The 19275-nt window shown below is 47.4% G+C and overlaps 1 protein-coding gene across 6 annotated transcripts in view; it reads left to right on the top strand.

Moving 5' to 3' along the window:
- Positions 1-19275, top strand: part of ASAP1 (ArfGAP with SH3 domain, ankyrin repeat and PH domain 1) — a 348560-nt gene that overhangs the window by 58841 nt on the left and 270444 nt on the right. For 5 of the 6 annotated variants that reach the window (XM_060128595.1, XM_060128596.1, XM_060128594.1 and 2 more), the window contains exon 3: positions 18360-18486. In XM_060128595.1, coding sequence (XP_059984578.1) covers positions 18360-18486 — 127 coding nt within the window. Of the gene's footprint in view, positions 1-17890; positions 17990-18359; positions 18487-19275 lie in introns of those variants that run through there. The other variant, XM_060128591.1, reaches the window with a different exon arrangement.

Raw genomic sequence — 19275 nt, 5'->3', positions numbered from 1 at the left:
GTGTGTGTCTCTGAAGAGGTAGGGATGGGGGTAGATTATCTCCCCCCTCCAAGAACAACAGATGAAGTGGAACTTTCTATCTTCCCTTTTTGTTTATTTGTTTCTCAGCTACATCTGCAGGGGTGAAGCTGTAAGCAGCTGATGTTAAAAAGCGTCACTGGCTTTGAGATACACAGACCTGTTTGTTAGGACGTGGGCCACGTATTTAACTTCTCTGTGCCTCAGTTTCTTCATCTGTGAAATGGGGATCATCTTACCTCACAGGGTCGTGTAAGAATTAAAGGAGATATAACAGAGGCAAAGCTCTAGGAATGGTAGGTGGACAGTAATGGCCATTCCCTTCCTTGTCTCTCTCTTTTTTGCTGGTAGAACTCCACTTGCCTGCTCTTTCTGTTACACCTTTCAGAATCTTCTCTAGTGAGACCAGAGGGAGGAGACCTCATTTCTTTCTTTCTCTCTCCCTCCCTCCCTTCTTTTCTTTCTTTTTTTGCTTGCATTGCTCGTCTTCTTCCTCCTCTGCCACCCCATTCCCACCTCCAGCCATAGCCAGCACCTACTGGGGCCTTTCTTCCCAGCCAGTTCTCCAGGGCCTCCCTGTCCATGGTCCTAACTACAGTGGGCAACAGCATATTGACAAGGAAAGGTACAGTATAGCCTGAGGACCATAGAATCCAAGGGTTGAGAGCCTGAGACTAAACACTAATCAATAACCGTAACGCATCCCTAGGTCCTTCCCACCTGTCGATCCCTTAGTGCCCACCAGGGAAGGTCTGTGGCTGAGACCAGCAATTTGGAGCAGTTAGGAAACAGCGGCAGTAAAGATGCAAGTCCAGGAGGCAGCCGACCAGTGAGGCTAGGATCCCAAAGCTGACTTTGCTTGAAGAGGGGCTTTGGATGATTCTTCATAGTGGAAGCCTCTTCTGCGTTTTGCCTTGAAGGTAGTCCCAGGTGCTGTACAGAAGGGGGCTCTGTGAACAGCTCTGCCACTGTCTTTAAGGGATAAATCACTGTAGCTCTGCTGTCCTCTTTGTATGAAAAGAAGCCAAGATGCATTCAGCTCCTGCCATTTTCCAGGGCTGGGGAGTTGGGTTCCTCCCATAGAAGCCAGACCCCACGGCCCAGGGTAGGATTCAAACTCGGGTCAGGGTGCCTTTCACGTCTGTGCTGCTTCCCCAGCAGGAACCAGGTAACGATGAAGCCAGTTCTTTGAGTGGGACAAAACCTGCAATTTATTGAAGTCAACAGGTATATATGCTTGTTAAAAAGCAATTATGCTGAAATAATATAGACCAGAAGCTTGACCCTAACTTAATGCCCTTTGCATTCTGAGGAGGAGACTGCATTACGTGGGAACATGATTTCAGACCTTTGCAGTCTCGGGGTTGGTAATAGGACGATCCAAGGTTTAAACACTAGAACACTAAACTACTGCCCAGATCAGATCCATCCCAGATCCATGGTGGATCGATGTCTCGTCTCTCTGGAGGCCTTCAGCTGTGGTGTGGTCGAAAGAGAAGTGGACCTGGAGCCAGAAGAAGTGGAGTCAAGTGCAGATGCGAGCACTTCGGAGCTGCCGGGTGGGAGGAAGGTTTATTATCCTCCCTGCAGTTATGCTGTCTCTCCAGGGTTGTGTTGAGGATGAAATGAGAAATATTTGAAAGCAACAAATATTTTGAAAGTCCCTTGCCTGCTACATTGTAAGTGCTAATAACCATATTAATTTCCATCCTGCTTTAATTTGCTTAGCTTCTCCCCACTTAAGATTGGTTGATATTAGTCCGCCTCTGTTCACGAATATATATGTGTTGGGATCAACCTTGGCAAAGGTTGTCTCAAGGGACAGAGGTACCATAGGGTTCCTGAATGTGGGACCATTTTCTGGCTAGAAGAGTTGGTCCCTTTTTAGAATCAAAGAATGTGAAAGATGGCCTGGGCCAAATCTTCCTTGTGTGTGTGTAAATGAGTATTTTTGTATGTGTTTATACTCCACTGTATTCCTCAGAGAATAGGGCAAATTACATGATAGAATAGATGACCCAGGGGAAAGATATATGCATAAAATGCGTAAAATTCAGGACGCAGATATGCTGGAATAGCAAGACTAAGTGTGGTGGGTATAGCTGTGTATACCACAGGACCTGTAGATTTGAGACTGCAGATTTCTCCCTGAGCTTTTATACATATATTATTATACATGCAGTTCTTCTGTGAACATTATTATATTTGTCTTTTGGTGAACATATGTATGCATTTCTGTTGGGTTTATACCTAGGAGTGGAATTGCTGGCTCATATTATTCCTTGATTTTAATTGACATCATCAGAGCAAATAATAATTATAAAAATAGTTTCATGGAAAACAAGGAAGATTCGCATTTCAGTTCTTTGGATTGAATGAACATTTATGGAACACTGATGTCTTCTCGCATATATTAGCTTATTTAAATTCACAACAACCTCGGATATTGCTGTCTTTAGCCAATTGCAGAGATGAGGAAATTTGAGTCTTTTGGCTAATGTTCATACAGCTTGTATATAGTAGTGTCAGGATTTGATCCCAGGTCTTTTGTTTGTTTGTTTGTTTTGGTACGCGGGCCTCTCACTGTTGTGGCCTCTCCCGTTGCGGAGCACAGGCTCCGGACGCGCAGGCTCAGCAGCCATGGCTCACGGGCCTAGCCGCTCCGCGGCATGTGGGATCTTCCCGGACCGGGGCACGAACCCATGTCCCCTGCATCGGCAGGTGGACTCTCAACCACTGCGCCACCAGGGAAGCCCTGTTTGGGTTTTTAAAAAATATATATTTATTTATTTGGCTGTACCAGCTCTTAGTTGTGGTACGTGGGATCTTTAGTTGCGACACGTGGGATCTTCAGTTGTGGCATGTGGGATCTTTAGTTGTGGCATGTGGGATCTAGTTCCCAGGGGTTGAACCTGGGCCCCCTGCACTGGGACTGCGGAGTCTTAACCGCTGGACCGTCAGGGAGCTCCCCAATCCCAGGTCTTTTGAATGCTAGCCTGTGTTCAGGTTGGCCATGCTGCTTTTCTTGAGAAGCTGGCATCTTTGGGCACCAATACTTTCTGTTTTACGTTATCTTTACACACAAGAGAGAATTCTCTCTCTTCTGTTTTATGTTATTTTACTGATTGAAAACCCTTCCAAAAGACCTGCACCTGGCATGGTGCCTAGACTATAGCATCCTGTCTCAAACAAAGGTTCATCATTTTGCATATCACTTCATATTGAGACTGGAGTCGGTTGAGCAGAATGGTTTGCCCTTACTAGCAGACACAGGTATTTGGAATTTCTTTCTTGCGGGGGATGTGCGTTAGCAAATTTCTGCAGTTTTTTGTTGGTTTTTTTTTTTTCTTTGGAAAGAAGTAGCCCCTTCACACTGTTTCTGGCATAACTGCTCCCTTCAGATTGCTGAGGGCTTAAAAACCGGCTCACCAAACCTGTTAGAACTGAGTGTAAAGTAAGAGAAACAAGGTCGAAGAGAGAGCTGAGGGGGCTCCTGTGATTAAATGCGTGAATTCTGATGCATGGACTTTGTAGAAATGAATTTGGCTCCCTGGGGATCGGTGTGCTTTACTTCCTGATTCCTAGGTTCTAGAAGAGATGAGATGGTGTGTGTGTGTGTCCACATGCATACGTGTATACTCTTTTTTTTTTTTTTTTTTGGCTGCGCCCCATGTCTCACAGTATCTTACCCCACCAGGGATCGGAACCTGGGACCCTGGCAGTGGAATCGCGGAGTCCTAACCACTGGACCTCCAGGGAATTCCCACATGTATACTCTTTTTTTAAAAAAATTATTATTTATTTTATTTTATTTATTTTTGGCTGCGTTGGGTCTTCGTTGCTGCATGCGCACTTTCTCTAGTTGCGGCGAGCGGGGGCTACTCTTCGTTGCGGTGCGTGGGCTTCTCATTGCGGTGGCTTCTCTTGTCGCGGAGCACGGGCTCTAGGTGCACGGGCTTCAGTCGTTGTGGCACATGGGCTCAGTAGTTGTGACGCACGGGCTTAGCTGCTCTGCAACATGTGGGATCTTCCAGGACCCAGGCTCCAACCCGTGTCCCCTGCATTGGCAAGGCGGATTCTTAACCACTGTGATACCAGGGAAGTCCCACATGTATACTCTTAGAAAAGGAAAAAGTAGGGTAAAAATTCCACCCAAGTCCCACATGTATACTCTTAGAAAAGGAAAAAGTAGGGTAAAAATTCCACCCACATCTGGAGGAAGGATAGTAATAAATTTTAATAAATTTTAATCTGAATTAATCTAAATCTGAATTCTCTCTCTTCTCACTTACTTGCACACATACACAGACACATAGCCTATAACACAAGATAACAAAATAAAATTAAAACCCTTTATCCTCATAAAGAGTATTTGGGTTACCAGCTCTAGCCTTCCATAGTGTGTAGAATATCAGATATATTAAGCTACAGAAAAAAAAACAGTGTGGAAAAATCTTTCCTTCCTCCAAATGTTTTATCCTCACTTATGTCATTGTGGCTTGAATTCTTAAGAACCCTAATAAGAAGGAAGGATAATCAAAGAAAACCCATTCTTGACCCCAAAATACTGTACCAGCCTGCTGTTGCGTTATAAATAATATAATCCACTAGTAAGTATCACATTTATGTCTTGTAAACAAACAACGAAACTGCAATTCTTTGTCAAGTGTGGAAAGACCACTACCATTTGTCTTTCTGGCAGGAAAAATAATTCTGGAATTTTAAATGATTGCTCTGGAAAGACTGGGCAGAGCATTGATTTTAAAACAGAGAAGTCTTTGATCTTTATCATCTTATTTCCTGTTTAGAATCTGTTCTGTCTCTTCTCTCTTAACCAAATTGTGCAAAGGTTGTGTAAATAAATTTGCTTCTTCAGAAATCCAGTCTGTGGAAGCCTAATGGCTCTTCTGTGGCTGTATTTATGAAGCAATTCCTGAGATGAAATTTAAGTTCTTCTAATATGTAATGCCTGTACTTGGTAAATTGAAACCAGTCTCTTCACTGATTCTATAACTCTGCAAAATAGGCCTTGGTGACTGTCTCCAGAATAATTCAGTGGAACCTCTAAGCCTCTGAATATAGAGTCTAAAACACAGAGGACAAAATGACTCTGGTAAGAATCCTTAGAATTTGACCACTTCAGAGATTAGCTGTTTTTATACATTCTTAGTTAGTTAAGTATGTCCATAGGTCCAGTGTATAAACTAGGATTATATTTCAACTGCATATAAAGAAAAATCCCAATAAAATGAGCAATTAGGGTTTTTCCCCCTCTTTCTCCCAGACCAAAGAAGTCTGGAGATAGTCCAAAGACAGATGGTGCCCCCATGGCTATCAGGCACCCAAGCTGTTTCTGTCTCTCTGGTTGAGCCTATCCTTATCATATTATCTCAGGATCCAAAATGGTTGCTGGAGCGTCAGCCATCACATCCGCATTACAAGCAGCAGGATGGAAGAAGAGGGGAAGGATAACAGGGATCCTCCTCTAGCAGAAGTAGTTCCTTTCAAAACATTTCCTCAAAGGCCTACATAGTACTTCAGCTTACATCTCACTGGCTAGACTTAGGCACACAGCTATACCATCTTATAGTGGAGGCTGGAAGATGAGTCTTTTGGCCGAATACATTGCTGCCCTGAATCAAATGGGGCTCTCTTATTGAAGAAAGGGAGACTGGATAGAGGGGATGTTCCCTGACGCATCCAGCAAGGTACTATTTGTACAAAGAGCATAGTATAGTGGAGAGGGCTTGAACTTTGAATTCAGACAGTCTTGTGTTTGAACCTTAGTTCCTCCACTTACTAGGTGCAGGACCACTTCTTTCAGCCTCAGTTTCCTACCCATAAAACACCAGGAGAGTAATACCTACTTTGTAGAGTTGCTGTAAAGTTTAAACAAAACCATGTGCATAAGTTGCCTTGTACTTGATAGGTACTAAATGGTGGCCATTATAGTTGTTATTATAAATGGGTAGGTTGTGCCTTCTACCTGCATCAGCATAGTGAGTATTTTTAAAATTGAGATATAATTCACATAGCATAAAATTTACCCTTTTAAGGTGTCCACTTCAGTGAGTTTTAGTGTATTCACAAAGTTGTGTAACCATCACCATGATCTAATTCCAAAACATTTTCACCACTCCCCCAAATCCCATATCCACAGGGTCACTCCTTCTTCCCTTCCCCCAGCCCCTGTCAACCACTAGTCAGCTTTCAGTCTCTATGGATTTGCCTTTTCTGGACATTTTGTGTAAATGGAATCATATAATTTGTGACCTTTCGTGTCTTTCACTTAGCATAATGTGTTTTCAATTTTAATCCACGTTGTGGCACGTATCAGTACTTTATTCCTTTTTTTGTGGCTGAATAACATTCCATTGCATGAATACACCACGATTTGTTTATCCATTTGTCTGTTGGACATTTGGGTTGTTTCCACTATTTGACTATTATGAGTAATGCTGCTGTGAACATTCGTGTACAAGTTTTTGCGTGAATGTGTGTTTTCATTTCTCCTGGGTGTATATACCTAAGAGAGGAATTGCTGGGTCATATGGTAACACTATGCTTAACCTTTTGAGGAACAGCCTGATTGTTTTCCAAAGCTGCTGCACTATTTTACATTCCAACTAACAATGTATGAGGGTTCCAATTTCTCCACATCCTCTCCAACTCTTGTTACCTTCCAACTTTTTTATTATAGCCATACCTAGTGGCTGTGAAGTGGTGTCTCGTGGTGTTGATTTGCATTTCCCTGATGACTAATGATATTGAGCACATTTCATGTGCTTATTATCCCACTTCATATCTTTTTTGGAGAAATGTCCATTTGAGTCCTTTGTCCATTTAAAAATTAGTTATTTGTCTTCTCATTGTTGAATTTTAAGAGTTTATGGGACTTCCCTGGTGGCGCAGTGGTTAAGAATCCGCCTGCCAGTGCAGGGGACACGGGTTTGAGTCCTGCTCTGGGAAGATCCCACATGCCACGGAAGAACTAAGCCCGTGTGCCGCAACTACTGAGCCTGTGCTCTAGAGCCCGCGAGCCACAACTGCTGAGCCCACGTGCTGCAACTACTGAAGTCTGTGCACCTATTCTCTGCAACAAGAGAAGCCACCGCAATGAGAAGCCCACGCACTGCAACAAAGAGTAGCTCCCGTTCGCCACAACTAGAGAAAGCCCATGCACAGCAATGAAGACCCAGTGCAGCCCAAAAAATAAAAATAAAAACAAAACAAAACAAAAAAAGTTTATATATTTGGATACTAGACTCTTATCAGATATATGATTTGCAAATATTTCCTCCCATTCTGTTATGTGTATTACCTAATTTGCTCTTTTTAACAATCCTTTGAAGTGGATATTAGTGTCCCCATTTTACAGATGAGGAAGCTGAGGCTCTGAGGCAGTAAATAACTTGTCCAGGGTAACACATCTACTAACTGTGAAGATGGCACTGGAACCCAGGAAAAGATTAGCCAGGGCTCTTTTTGTTTTATTGGTAGAAACCCATCTCAGGCCAGCTTACGCTAAAAAAGAAGTATAACTGCTCATATACCTGGGAAGTCCAGGACTGGCAGCTGGCATGGGAGAGATTCTGTAGTCCACTGATGCAAGTGATGTCGCCAGGACTCTTCCTGTCTCCCCCTCCCTCCGTCTCTTGCTGTCTTTTGGTTAGCATCATTCTTAGGCAAGCTCTCTCATGTGTGGAAAAGGTGGTCATCGGCAACTAAAGGCTTCCTAAGTCCTTTGAGCTAGACCTAGAGAAGAGACACGTTGCTCTTCACCCTGGCTTCCATATCAGACCCCCATAAAGCTCCCTGATTGACCTTGCTTGAGTTTAATGCCTATCGGAATACCCATCGATGCTGCTTTCAGGAGTCTGGGATACCCTAGACAGCTTGGTCCCGCCCTTTGGTTGGAAACGTTGCAACATATGATTGACAGTCTCTGGAGAATCATGTGGAGTTAAGGAGAGGGTCATTCCTAAAAGAAGGGGATTTGTAAGGCAGACAGAAAACGTAATCAGTGTCCTACAGGGTCTGTCTTGAACTACTAAGTTCAAGATGCTGAAATTTGTTGCGGGTAGATGAAAGTTAATTCCCAAAACCAAACAGTAGGGGAAAAGTCAATTTATTCACAAAAGTAAAACAAAAGATAATTGAAAATAATCATCTCCACATCCAATCAACAGTGAGTTCTCTGCTTTCCACTTAAACATAGCAATTTTATAAATGGGTTTGTATAATACCTCTAAACCTCTAAGACCACAGCAAAAAGACTAATTTTTCAAAAGCAATAAACAAAATAAAGAACAGGGAACAGAAGCTAAACGCTTCTGGCAGAAGCTTAGTAGCAATTGTAGAGTTTTTTGTTTTTTTTAATGAGAGCCCCTAGTGTGATTTGGAATGTTCACATTTGAGAAAGATGGTAACCCAGTAGCATATGTTAGGAAGAAAACTCTGCCGTGGGTGGGCAATTTTCTCTTTTCAAATAGAGCGATGCCCTACATTTGACATAATTACAGGAAAATTCTATTATAATACAGCTCATTGTTATGTGGGTTCAAATACATTGCAGGTGAAATCATATTTTTTGAAAAGCGACAGCTGGGTACTGTGATAGATTCCTATAATACAGGGTGCCTATAACAGCGGCCCCCAGCCCAGAACTAATGACCTCCAGACCGTTCTTGGCTTACAAGTAGATCTTGAGGCAGAGCTGGTGTTTGGGGTTGGCTGTAACACTGATATAAAAAAAGAATTCACCAAATTATAGGGTATTCTTGCCCTAGGACCTCAGAGAGCTTCTGCCCCAGACTCCTGGGAAATGAGGCCAGAGAAGGTGAGCTGATTTGGCCGAGGAAAAGGAGCTGACCTCCCCGGCAATGCCGTGTGTTCCTTCTCGGTGCTAAAGTCACAAAGCTGTCATTTATCAAAGTTTTCTTCTTGAGTAATGTTTCAGATGATAGGCAGCTTTGAAAAGTACTCATAACAATAGGTCCAACCGCGCTTTGGGTAAATCAGAGAGAGAGTCATCATATATGAAAGGACCTTTTTTTGGACTTCACATTCATAGGTCACATAGTTGAAAGACACATTTATTTTCTGTCTGAATTCTTTGAGCATTTTGGCAGTTGTGCTGCAGACTTGTATCTCTGTCTGCATGTGAGGACAGGGGCTGTATCTTAGGTATCTTTTTGGCCCCTGAAGAGTCTAGCATAGGACCTGTTTCGAAGACAAACAATGGTATTAGTAGCTAACATTTATTGATCATTTACTATATACCGGCACTGTGCTGTAGCATCTTGCATGGATTATCTCATTTATTCCTCACAGCAACCTTAGGAGAGAGAGAGATCTCCTCACCATCCTCCTTTTAAAGGACGACCTCCTTTGAAACTGACATTAGGTAACTGCTAAGGTTAGCAATCCCTGTTAAGTGGCAGGGCTGGGATTTGAACCCAGGTAATCTGAATCCAGATCACACATTCTTAACCTCTGGAAGGATTATAGTGCTGAATGATTATAGTAACTGAATGGAACTGAACTGATGGGTTCCAACCTAATACCTCTGCGCCCACTGGGGAATGTCCTCAGGGACTCGGGAGACAGTGGTCTTATCTCTGAAAGTGTCCAAACAAGGAAAGGGAGAGTAAAGTGGGTGTGGCAGAAGGAGAAATCTCATCTATGCTCTGTGCTGTAGGGCTGCCCTGGGTTGGGGGAGGGGAGGGTCGTTTACTAAAACATCACGACTGACTCCCAATGTTCAGGTTACAAAACATCTCTCTCCTTATTTCTTGTGACTTCTAACCTTTTATAAAGGGGCTCTTAAGGAAGGGCAAAGGGTGGGAGGGGAGGACTTAGAAGGTCCATCCACCGACACTGATTGCCCTCAAGCTCCCTGGCTTAGCTGGTTTTTGGAGAGCAGGAAAGAAGAGGAAGAGGCAAGACAGTGATAACGGGGGTGGGTGTGACTCCGGTCTCCTGCTGTACTCGCAGTCTCCTTGCTCAAAGTTAGGGGAATCAGTTAACTGGTCCTATGCCAAATTTTATGTAGTTACATTTTTTAAAATAAATTTATTTATTATTTACTTTTGGCTGCGTTGGGTCTTCGTTGCGGTGCGCAAGCTTCTCATTGCGGTGGCTTCTCTTGTTGCACAGCATGGACTCTAGGTGCGCGGGCTTCAGTAGTTGCAGCACGAGGGCTCAGTAGTTGAGGCTTGCGGGCTCTAGAGCACAGGCTCAGCAGTTGTGGTGCACGGGCTTAGTTGCTCCGCGGCATATGTGGGATCTTCCCGGACCAGGGCTCGAGCCCGTGTCCCCTGCGTGGGCAGGCGGATTCTCAACCACTGTGCCACCAGGGAAGCCCTGTAGTTACAGTTTTAAATGGTAGGCAAATGTCTACAGGCATTCCTTGATACCGTGATGCAAAGACCAACATAATCCGTTCTTAAATGGGAGTTTCAGATACTTTTCTTACAGCAAGGTCTTCAATCCCTTCCTTGAAATGTAACTGGTTAGGGTGGAGGAGTGGGGCAACACTCGGGAACCAGCACAGCTGGGGTCTGGCCCTGATTTCCCACAATTTGGCCAGGGAATGCTGGGCAAGTCATTTAACCACTGGAGAATCTGCTTCCTTGTCCGAAAAGTGAAAGGGTTGGTAACCGTATTATTCCTGAAATTCTTTCCAGCTCTGTTAACAGTTTATGATGATGTCAGATGATTGAAGAGACTCTAAGAACCAGAATTCCTCTTTCTAGTTCTCCTCTCCCAATTTCTCTTACACCCCTCCCCCAATGTAAATGCTTATTCATTCATTCATTCTTCCCTCCATCTGTTCAGTAAGTATCTCTTAAGCACCAGGGGCTCTGGGACTGTAACAGCAAACGGAAAACCCCCTGGTCTCAATGACCTCGCAGTCTAGTTGGAGAAATAGAAATATTTGGAAAATAGTGCCATGGAAAAGGGTCATAAAAGAGGCACGTGCTCAGCCCTGATGCACAGACTTGGGCCTGAGTAAGTGTGAGCCACTAAACTGAAACTAAGACAAATTCATCAAAAAAAAGAAAAAAGAAAAGAAACCTGGATGTTCTCTAAGTGTTTCTCATTTTTCAGAATCCCGTATAACACCACAATTCTTCACTGGACGTTGTTTTACTTACATTAGAAAAGATGTAGCTCATAAAAGAGAGCTGGCTCAATCCAAAACACATTTATTGGGTATCCACAGGGAACCTGTACTAGGCAGTGCCTTCCGTGGGGAAGGAAAAGCCTGCAGGGTTTGGTTTCAGACAGGCTGTGAATAGCAGTTCTCTGTTTATTAACTGTTGTGCTTGAGGAGATTGGGCACATCCCTGAGTTCTTAACAGACAGGGTGGTCCCTCCGGAGGCTATTGGGGGAGATTTCAGGAGATGGTGCTTGTAAAATGCCAAGCCTGGGGCCCTAGCAATCTCTTGTCCCTCCCTTAGTTCTGCAGAGATGTAGGTGATACAGATAAGGATACAATTTAGTCTCCCTGTGCCCTCAAGTATTGACAGTCCGGGAATTCTGTAGTGCTGGAAACTCAGTAGGAAGGTGGAGTTCTGAGCCAAGCCCCACCACTAACAGAGTTATTTGTCTCTGGGCGGGCAGGGGTGAGGTGGGGTGGGTGGGGTTCTCATCTCTCCCTGTGTAGGGAGTCTGAAGTCCCTCCCAGTGATGCAGTAACCTTCACACAAAGTAAGAGAGGCTACATTGCAAACAGCCCTGTGAAGATTCATCCCAACTGGAGGAATGGGGCAATAGGAGTGCTCTCCAGACCAGCCAGGCCTGCATTTGAGTTGGGCTTGTCATGAGTTCCCCAGTAGGAAAAGAGAGAACACATCGGCTCCAACAGAAAGTCATCCTAGAGCTGTGGACCCATTGTCTGGAGGCTGATCACCTGGCTGTGAAATCGGACCAGTCAGTCTGGCTCCGCCACTTGCCAAGGCGACCTCTAAGCTCCAGGTTTCCCCCAGGTATAAAATGGGGATAATACCAGCTCCCACTTTACGTGGTTGCTGTGAGTGTGAAGTGAGGGCAGGCCTGCTGCGGTGCAGAATCGTGCAGGGCATATAGGAAGCACAACAATTGTTAGTTGATATTATTTTCTTACAGGATAGAGCAGAAATATATTCCCGAGTTCTTTCAGTTGATATTTACACCAGGATTCTGAGTCTTCTGGGTCCCCAGCACTCTGCCTGACTTTTCTTCCTTATCTCCCTCAGAAGGAACAGTCAGGGAACAGAGAGTTAGTTTTTTGTCTCCAAACAAACCATATTCTCCTCTTTACTCACTGAGAACACTCCAGTGGTTTCACTTGGAATATTTAAATAAAGTACCTTGGAGACTAGAATAGGCTCTTTTTTTAATTACATGAAATAGTATAAGCGTACTTGGGATGCACTCATATAAGGCACATGAGCGAAGCAGTCTGCAGTGTAGGTCGAATATGGCAACGTGAGCCTGACAGTAAAACACGTGGAATCCAATGCATCCAGTAAATGATCCAATGCCCCCCGCAGTGCTTTCCTTTCTTCCCGCACCTTGTTAAGATGATAGAAAACAAATTAATAAGGTATCAGGTGAACTAAGGAAGTAACAGTACTTTCTTTGGTTGTCTGAGTTGGGAAAGACATCTAACGAAGTAGCACTATGAGAGGTATCATCGAGAGCCTGATTTTTGCAGGCAGTAGAAAAAGCCCTGGATTTCGTCTGCTGGGCTCTGGGACATTAACTTGCAGTGAGATCACCTTGTGTCTTGGTTTCCATTATTGTAATGCTCCCACGTCATGACTGTTAGGTGGATGAATTCAGACACTGCCTATAGAACAACCAGGGCAGTGCCTGGCCCAGGATGGGAGCTCAGAAAGTACGGGGTTGGCCAAAATGTTCGATCGTAACATCTTATGGAAGAACCCGAACAAATTTTTTGGCCAACCCAATACTGTCCTACACCTCAGTATCCTCGGGTTTCTCTCCGGTAAGTTTAGGATAATCATACTTACCTCATAAAGTTGGCATGAAGTTTAAAGAACTTCCAAGTTTAAAGAACTGTCCAAAATGCTATACTTAGCAAAGCATCAGGTATATTGCAGTTCTCAGTAAATTTTTTTTTTGGGGGGTGAGGAATATCAGAATTTTTATCTCTAGATAAGGCTTTCAATATTCCCATAATACCTGAAAAGTATTGTCCACTTATGATGTCTCAGACCCTGTTAAGCACTTTATGGGCTTTAGCTCATAGACTCCTGAGAGCACTAAGAGATAGTTACTAACATTGCCCCCATTTTGCAGATGTGAAAACCGAGACTCAGAGACATGAATTACTTTAACAAAGTCTAATAGCTGCTATCTGGTAGAGATGTGAGGCCAAGTCTTCCTCTTGAGAATCAGCCTATAACTCATGCTATTATGAAACAAATGCCCTGTTCTGTCCTCTAGAAGTTGCCTTGATCAGAATATCCTTCTTTGCAGGAACTGTGTTCCATGAAAATAAGGCTTTAATTTTATGGCCTCCATTCAGTTCTGATTCTGATTAGTATTCATCCTATTTGATTCTAGATACTGTTTATTTACTTCCAAAATCCATCACTCATGGATCTGACCTCACAAGGGATACTTACAAGAATAAGCAAGGTCTCTAAAGACGGTTCCCAAATCTGAGATCCCAGACTTTGGGAATTACTGTGCAGTCTCCCCTTGGCCCTCTCCTTTCCTCCTCCAGGTGACTAATTTAGGGAGATATCTGAGTCTTGGAATGAAAAAAGATGTATTTATAGTCATACTTCACATAAAAAGGGAGTTCAAAGGGAACTAACATTGGCTGATTATTCAAACTGCTTTATCCATATCTTCTCACTTTATTTCACGTTAACACAACCTGTAGTGTAGTAGTTTTATTATTACACTAATTTTGCAGATGAGAAAACAAGGCTAATAAGTGACAGAGTAGAGATTCAAACCCAGGTCCCAGTTAACACAAAGCGTATTCTCTTCCCACACCACCTGTTGTCCCTGTCCCATGAAGGCACTGGGAGCCTTGGAGGAATGCTGTAATTCCATCCCATCAGCTTGGGCCTCTGCCTAGCACCGTGGATCAGAGCACAGGTAGCTCCTCTTGGTTTCTCGTGCCCAGAGAGCACTTCATACCCCCTCCCCACTCTGCCACCCCCTGGTGCATTGTCAGCTATCTTGTAAAGGCACCTCCTTGGTCCTTAGGCAGATGGATGAGTGGAGCCTGCAACTGGGAACCTAACTCAGACAATCCCTGATGACTGTGGGGTCAGTAGTGCCATTGCTGACCAGGGAAATAAACCATCACTATTCTTACCGCCGCTTTTCAAGGAGAAGAAAAGTATTCTGTAAGGACCATTCTCACCTTGGTCAGCAGTGCTCAGAGTAAACAGGCATGATGAGTCCAAGGGTGCCGAAGGGTGTCTGATGGAGATGATGATGACAACAAAGAGGAAGCGTGCTTTAGCCAGAGCCGGGTGCGCACAAGTACGCGTACACGTGTGTACGAGTATGTGTGTGTATTTTTCCTGGCTCCGGAAGGGATGCTGTGTATTTCTGAGCAGCTCTGCACAAAGGAATCCAGCATTTAAGTTTTGCCCGCATCAGATTCTGTTCGCAAAAGATAGCCAGGAATGGTTTTTGGGGCATGGTTTCAAATTTAAAAAGGATTATGGCCGGGCTTCCCTGGTGGCGCAGTGGTTGAGAGTCCGCCTGCCAATGCAGGGGACACGGGTTCGTGCCCCGGTCCGGGAAGATCCCACATGCCGTGGAGCTGCTGGGCCCGTGAGCCATGGCCGCTGAGCCTGCGCGTCCAGAGCCTGTGCTCCGTAACAGGAGAGGCCACAACAGTGAGAGGCCCGCGTACCGCTAAATAAATAAATAAATAAATAAATAAGGATTATGGCCCATGAACTCTAGAAATGGCGGGTGGAGGTGTGAACCTTTGAAATTCTAATTGCAGCCGAGTCTAAGGAGGTATATATTTACCCGGGCACAATATCTCATTGTTCACATACTCCTTTCTTGGCCGGAGGAGGAGCAGATACATAACATAATCTTCAAATGAAACTGAAACAACAATTGGTGGCAGCAGTTTGGACTCTGGTGAGTTCCGTCAAGAAAGAAAGCCCCGCTGTTGACCATCGCAGTTAGCTTAGCTTGTCCTAACACTCTTTATTCCTTGCGTCTGTAGAGCTGAGGGAATGCACAGACTCAGCTCCAGCTGGGAGGGATCTGTGTGGTCATTTTGACACACCCACCCCTTTATTTTACAAGTGACGGCACCAAGGCCCAAGGTGACAGTATCAGTTATTAGGAGAGAAAGCTCTGGAATCCAGGCCTCCTGGAGTTGAGGCAGTTATTCACCGACTCTAGGCTTTTCGTAATGGCTCATACTTATCGAGTGTTTACTCTAAGCCATACCTATGGGATGGAAGCAGCTACCAGCCCAGCGGAGGTGACAGGCATTCGATGACAACTTGGAATAGAGGGAAGAGTAGAAATAATGCGAAATCAAAGTCTAAATTGATTTCCAGCCTAGAGGAAGGTCTTCCTGGAATGGATGGAAGTCTAAGTGCTGGGTGTTGGGCTCTCAACTGCTGCATGGGGTAGCATGCGGTTACGGAGGCTCAGAGAGCTTGATTAGCCCAAGCTAGTAGTGGCCATATTTGCTCCAGTCACAGAACCTTCTAGATGCAGGATGACCCAGTTAGTATATGGAAAAAGAGGTAGGATTTTCTTCTGGTGGCTCATACGCCAGTCTGTCAACAACAGCACATGAGCAAGTGACCTCCAGGTGCAGGTCTTTTCTTTTTTAAAAAATATTTACTTATTATTTTTGGCTGCGTCGGGTCTTAGTTGCGGCGCGCGGGCTCTTTGCTGTGGTGTGCGGGCTTCTCTCTAGTTGTGGCGCATGGGCTCCAGGGCACCTGGGCTCAGTAATTGCCGAGTGCAGGCTTAGTTGCCTACGTGGTCCCTTCCCCGACCAGGGATCGAACCCGTGTCCCCTGCATTGGAAGGCGGATTCTTAACCCCTGGACCAGCAGGGAAGCCCCCGGGTGCAGGTCTTAAATGTCCTGCAGTGGCCATTTGGCTGTCTCCCCAGAACCTCAGCCTTGGTGTGTCCCAAACCAAACTTTTAAAGTGTGAATGAGGAGAAGGAGGGTGCCTGTTTGCTTCTTTACTTATTTTTTAGAATGCCTCTCAGAACTCATGTCTCAACACCTCACTTTGGCAGGGAAGAGTCTTTATTGGTGTATGCTGCCTTACCAAGGCCTTCCTTTCATTAGCTGAAAGGCTTGCCTTCCTAACAGAAATGAACAGTTCTCTGAAGGCACAGTGCAGGTTCAGGACAGCCAGCACAGGCAGACAAAACAGCTGGAACTCTCACAGTGGCTTTCCTGTGCACAAAGCACTTTCTCATCCGTTATTATTTAACAGCCTCATGGGGTTGGTGCCCTCATCGTTCCCCTTCTTGGGAGGCAACTGAAGGCCAAGATCGCAGAGCCAACAGCACGAGGCAGCCCCTCATTCTCTTTTCTGCTCAAGATGTCACCTTGTCAGAGAGGCCTTCTCTGAACGCTCCTTATAACCATAGCACCTGCATCACTTTGTTACTCTATATGTGCTCCACTTTATACTACACAAGTATTGCTTGTCTGTTTCCCTACTAGAAGGTAAGGTCAGGAGAGCAGCTCCTTGTCATTGAGGAATCTCCAGGGCACATAGTAGGGCCTTAGTAAGTAGTTATTGACGGTGAGCGAGGAGATGCGTTTGCATTCGACAATCCCCCCCAGGCCCAATGCTAAGACAGGTCCACAAGGTCCCACCCTGCCTTGAGGCACCCCGTTGTAGTTTGCAGAAGGTTGTCAGACAACAAGACAACCGTACAAGATGGCAGGAACTCAATCCCAGGGGAGGCCCCGGGGCCAGCCTTCTGCCGGGGGCGCGGCAGGGGGGGGGGCATTTGGGAGCTGAGTTTACCAGGCGGCTCCCATTGGCTCCAATTACAGGAGCCAATCCTGAGGCGCTTCCTAAGGGCCTAGCTTTTTTTTTCAAAACCAATTTCATCCACAATCAATGGTGAGAAATTAAATGGATTCTTTGGATTACGTAGATTGAGCAAAATAGCCATCTGCCAGGGCCGAGGAATGAGCAATCTGTTGGTAATTTTTCTGCTGAAATTTGGCATCTGTTTGGCGTTGTACACCATTTGCACCTCGGGAAATACCTTTTTACACCCCTGACCCTCGTCTGGCCTTCAGATTAAAAAAAAAAATGCAAATGAAAGATTAGAAAATTATAAAAAAGAAAGAACCCTTCATGTGTCTTCACTTAGCATTTTAGCGACTTAAGCAAACTGCACAAAACTAGCCTTCCAAAGGCGGTGAGCGCCCTGAAAGGGAGTGAGGGCCGGAGCCGGCGAGCCGGCAGCTGCAAGCCCGGGCGCCGGGCCGGCTCCTCGCTGCGGCCGCGCGGGCCGCCCCGTGCCCCTGTCGCCGGGCCCGCGGCTCTCGCAGCAGGAGGCGGCTCTCCGGGCCTCGCTTCCTGCACCCACACGGGGCTAAAAAAGAACGCGCACAACTTTTTTTGGTCCTCCTTCTTGCGAAACGCTCGCGTAACAAGCTCGCCGGAGTAACCGCTCCGGGGGCTGCCCGTGGACGCGGGCTTCCGCTGCCCCGCGCGGCCCCCGCCCGGGAGCGGGCGTCGGAACGGGGCCCGGGCGTCGGCGCGGGGGCGCCGGCCGGGGGCGGGGCCGGGGCCGGCGGGGCGGGGCGGGGGCCGCGGCGGCGGCGCGGGGGGGGCCCGGTGGCGCGTGCGCAGAGCACTTCCTTGTTTGTCCCCGTGACTGTAGCGGGAGCGCCGCCCGCCTCCCGCCAGCCCGCCAGCGGGAGTGTGTGCTCAGTCAGTCGGTGTCCGCGCCGCCGCCTGTCAGATCGTGTGAGAAGGCAGCGCCTGCCGCCCCGACCTGCCCAGCCCGGGCCCCCGCGCAGCGCCGCGTCCCCTCCCCCGCCGCCGCCGGCATGAGCAGAGGGAGGCGGGTCCCCGAGAGTCCCCTGCCTCGCGCGCCGCTCAGAGTTTGAAGGGCCCCGCGCCGAGCGCCGCCGCCGCGGCCGCCGCCGCCTGCTTCGGCCGCCAGCCCTTTCTCCTGCCGCCGCCGCTGCCGCCGGGATCTCGAGCCGCTCCAGGCCGGGCGGCGAGTGGCGGGCTGCGCGCGGGGCGTTCATGAGCCGCCGGCCGGCCCGCGGCCCCGGGAGCCTGCGCCGTGACTCACCCCTCGCCCCCGCTTGTGTCTCGCCCTCCCCGGCAGGATGCCGGACCAGATCTCCGTCTCCGAGTTTATCGCCGAGACCACCGAGGACTACAACTCGCCCACCACGTCCAGCTTCACCACGCGGCTGCACAACTGCAGGAACACCGTGACGCTGCTGGAGGAGGTAGGTCGGGGCCGGTGCCCTCCGCGCATCCCCCCCGCACCCCCCAGCGCCCGGCCCCCAGCCGGGGACCCCGGCCCGCCCGCTGGGATGCCTCGCTGCCTCCCCTCGCGGCCGCCGCCTCGCAGTTGGATTGTTTCGATTTCCGAGCCGGGGAGGATGGGGATGTTGGGGCCTGGGGAGCCACACCCCCTCCGGGACCCCCTCCGCCCACCGCGCTCCCAGGTGATCGGGGGACTTCGGATGTGCAGCCCCCGCCCCATTTCCCCCGGAGCTGGAGGTGGGGAGAGAACTGAGCGGGCTCTGGACAGCCCGAGGCAGAAGAAGAGGCAAGTCCTCTCCCTCTCTTGCTCCCTTCCTGGGTGCCAAACAGGCTTCTAGGCGCTTTCCACATCCTTGTGACCCTCTCGTAACCCGCGAAGTAGGTGGTGTCAGGCCACCGAGGGCAGAGGGAGGCGAAGCCCTGTGGCCAAGGTCACTAGTAGGGGACTGGGCGATGGTCAGTGAATGCAGCTCTCCAAGGCCCGGCTTGGCCAGGCAGGCTTCGCTGCATAGGCGAGGGCCGGTGGAAAAATCCCAAAGGAGTGAGAGGGGGCTCAGGCCGGGACTGCCTCCACCCCAGGATTCCTCCCTTCTAGTCCTAAAGCCCTGGGTGGAAAGAGATATCTGTGCAGACTGGTCCTCACCCTCCTCCCCTGGCTGGATGGTTTGGTAGGGTTTGAGGCTGCTGCGCCAGCAGGATCTGCCCACAGGGAACTCCTAAGCTGTGAATGCAGACCCGAGGCTGATGCT

The sequence above is a fragment of the Lagenorhynchus albirostris genome, chromosome 17 (genome assembly GCF_949774975.1).
Source record: "Lagenorhynchus albirostris chromosome 17, mLagAlb1.1, whole genome shotgun sequence".
Taxonomy (NCBI): domain Eukaryota; kingdom Metazoa; phylum Chordata; class Mammalia; order Artiodactyla; family Delphinidae; genus Lagenorhynchus; species Lagenorhynchus albirostris.
This window is presented reverse-complemented; position numbering and strand designations above follow the sequence as displayed.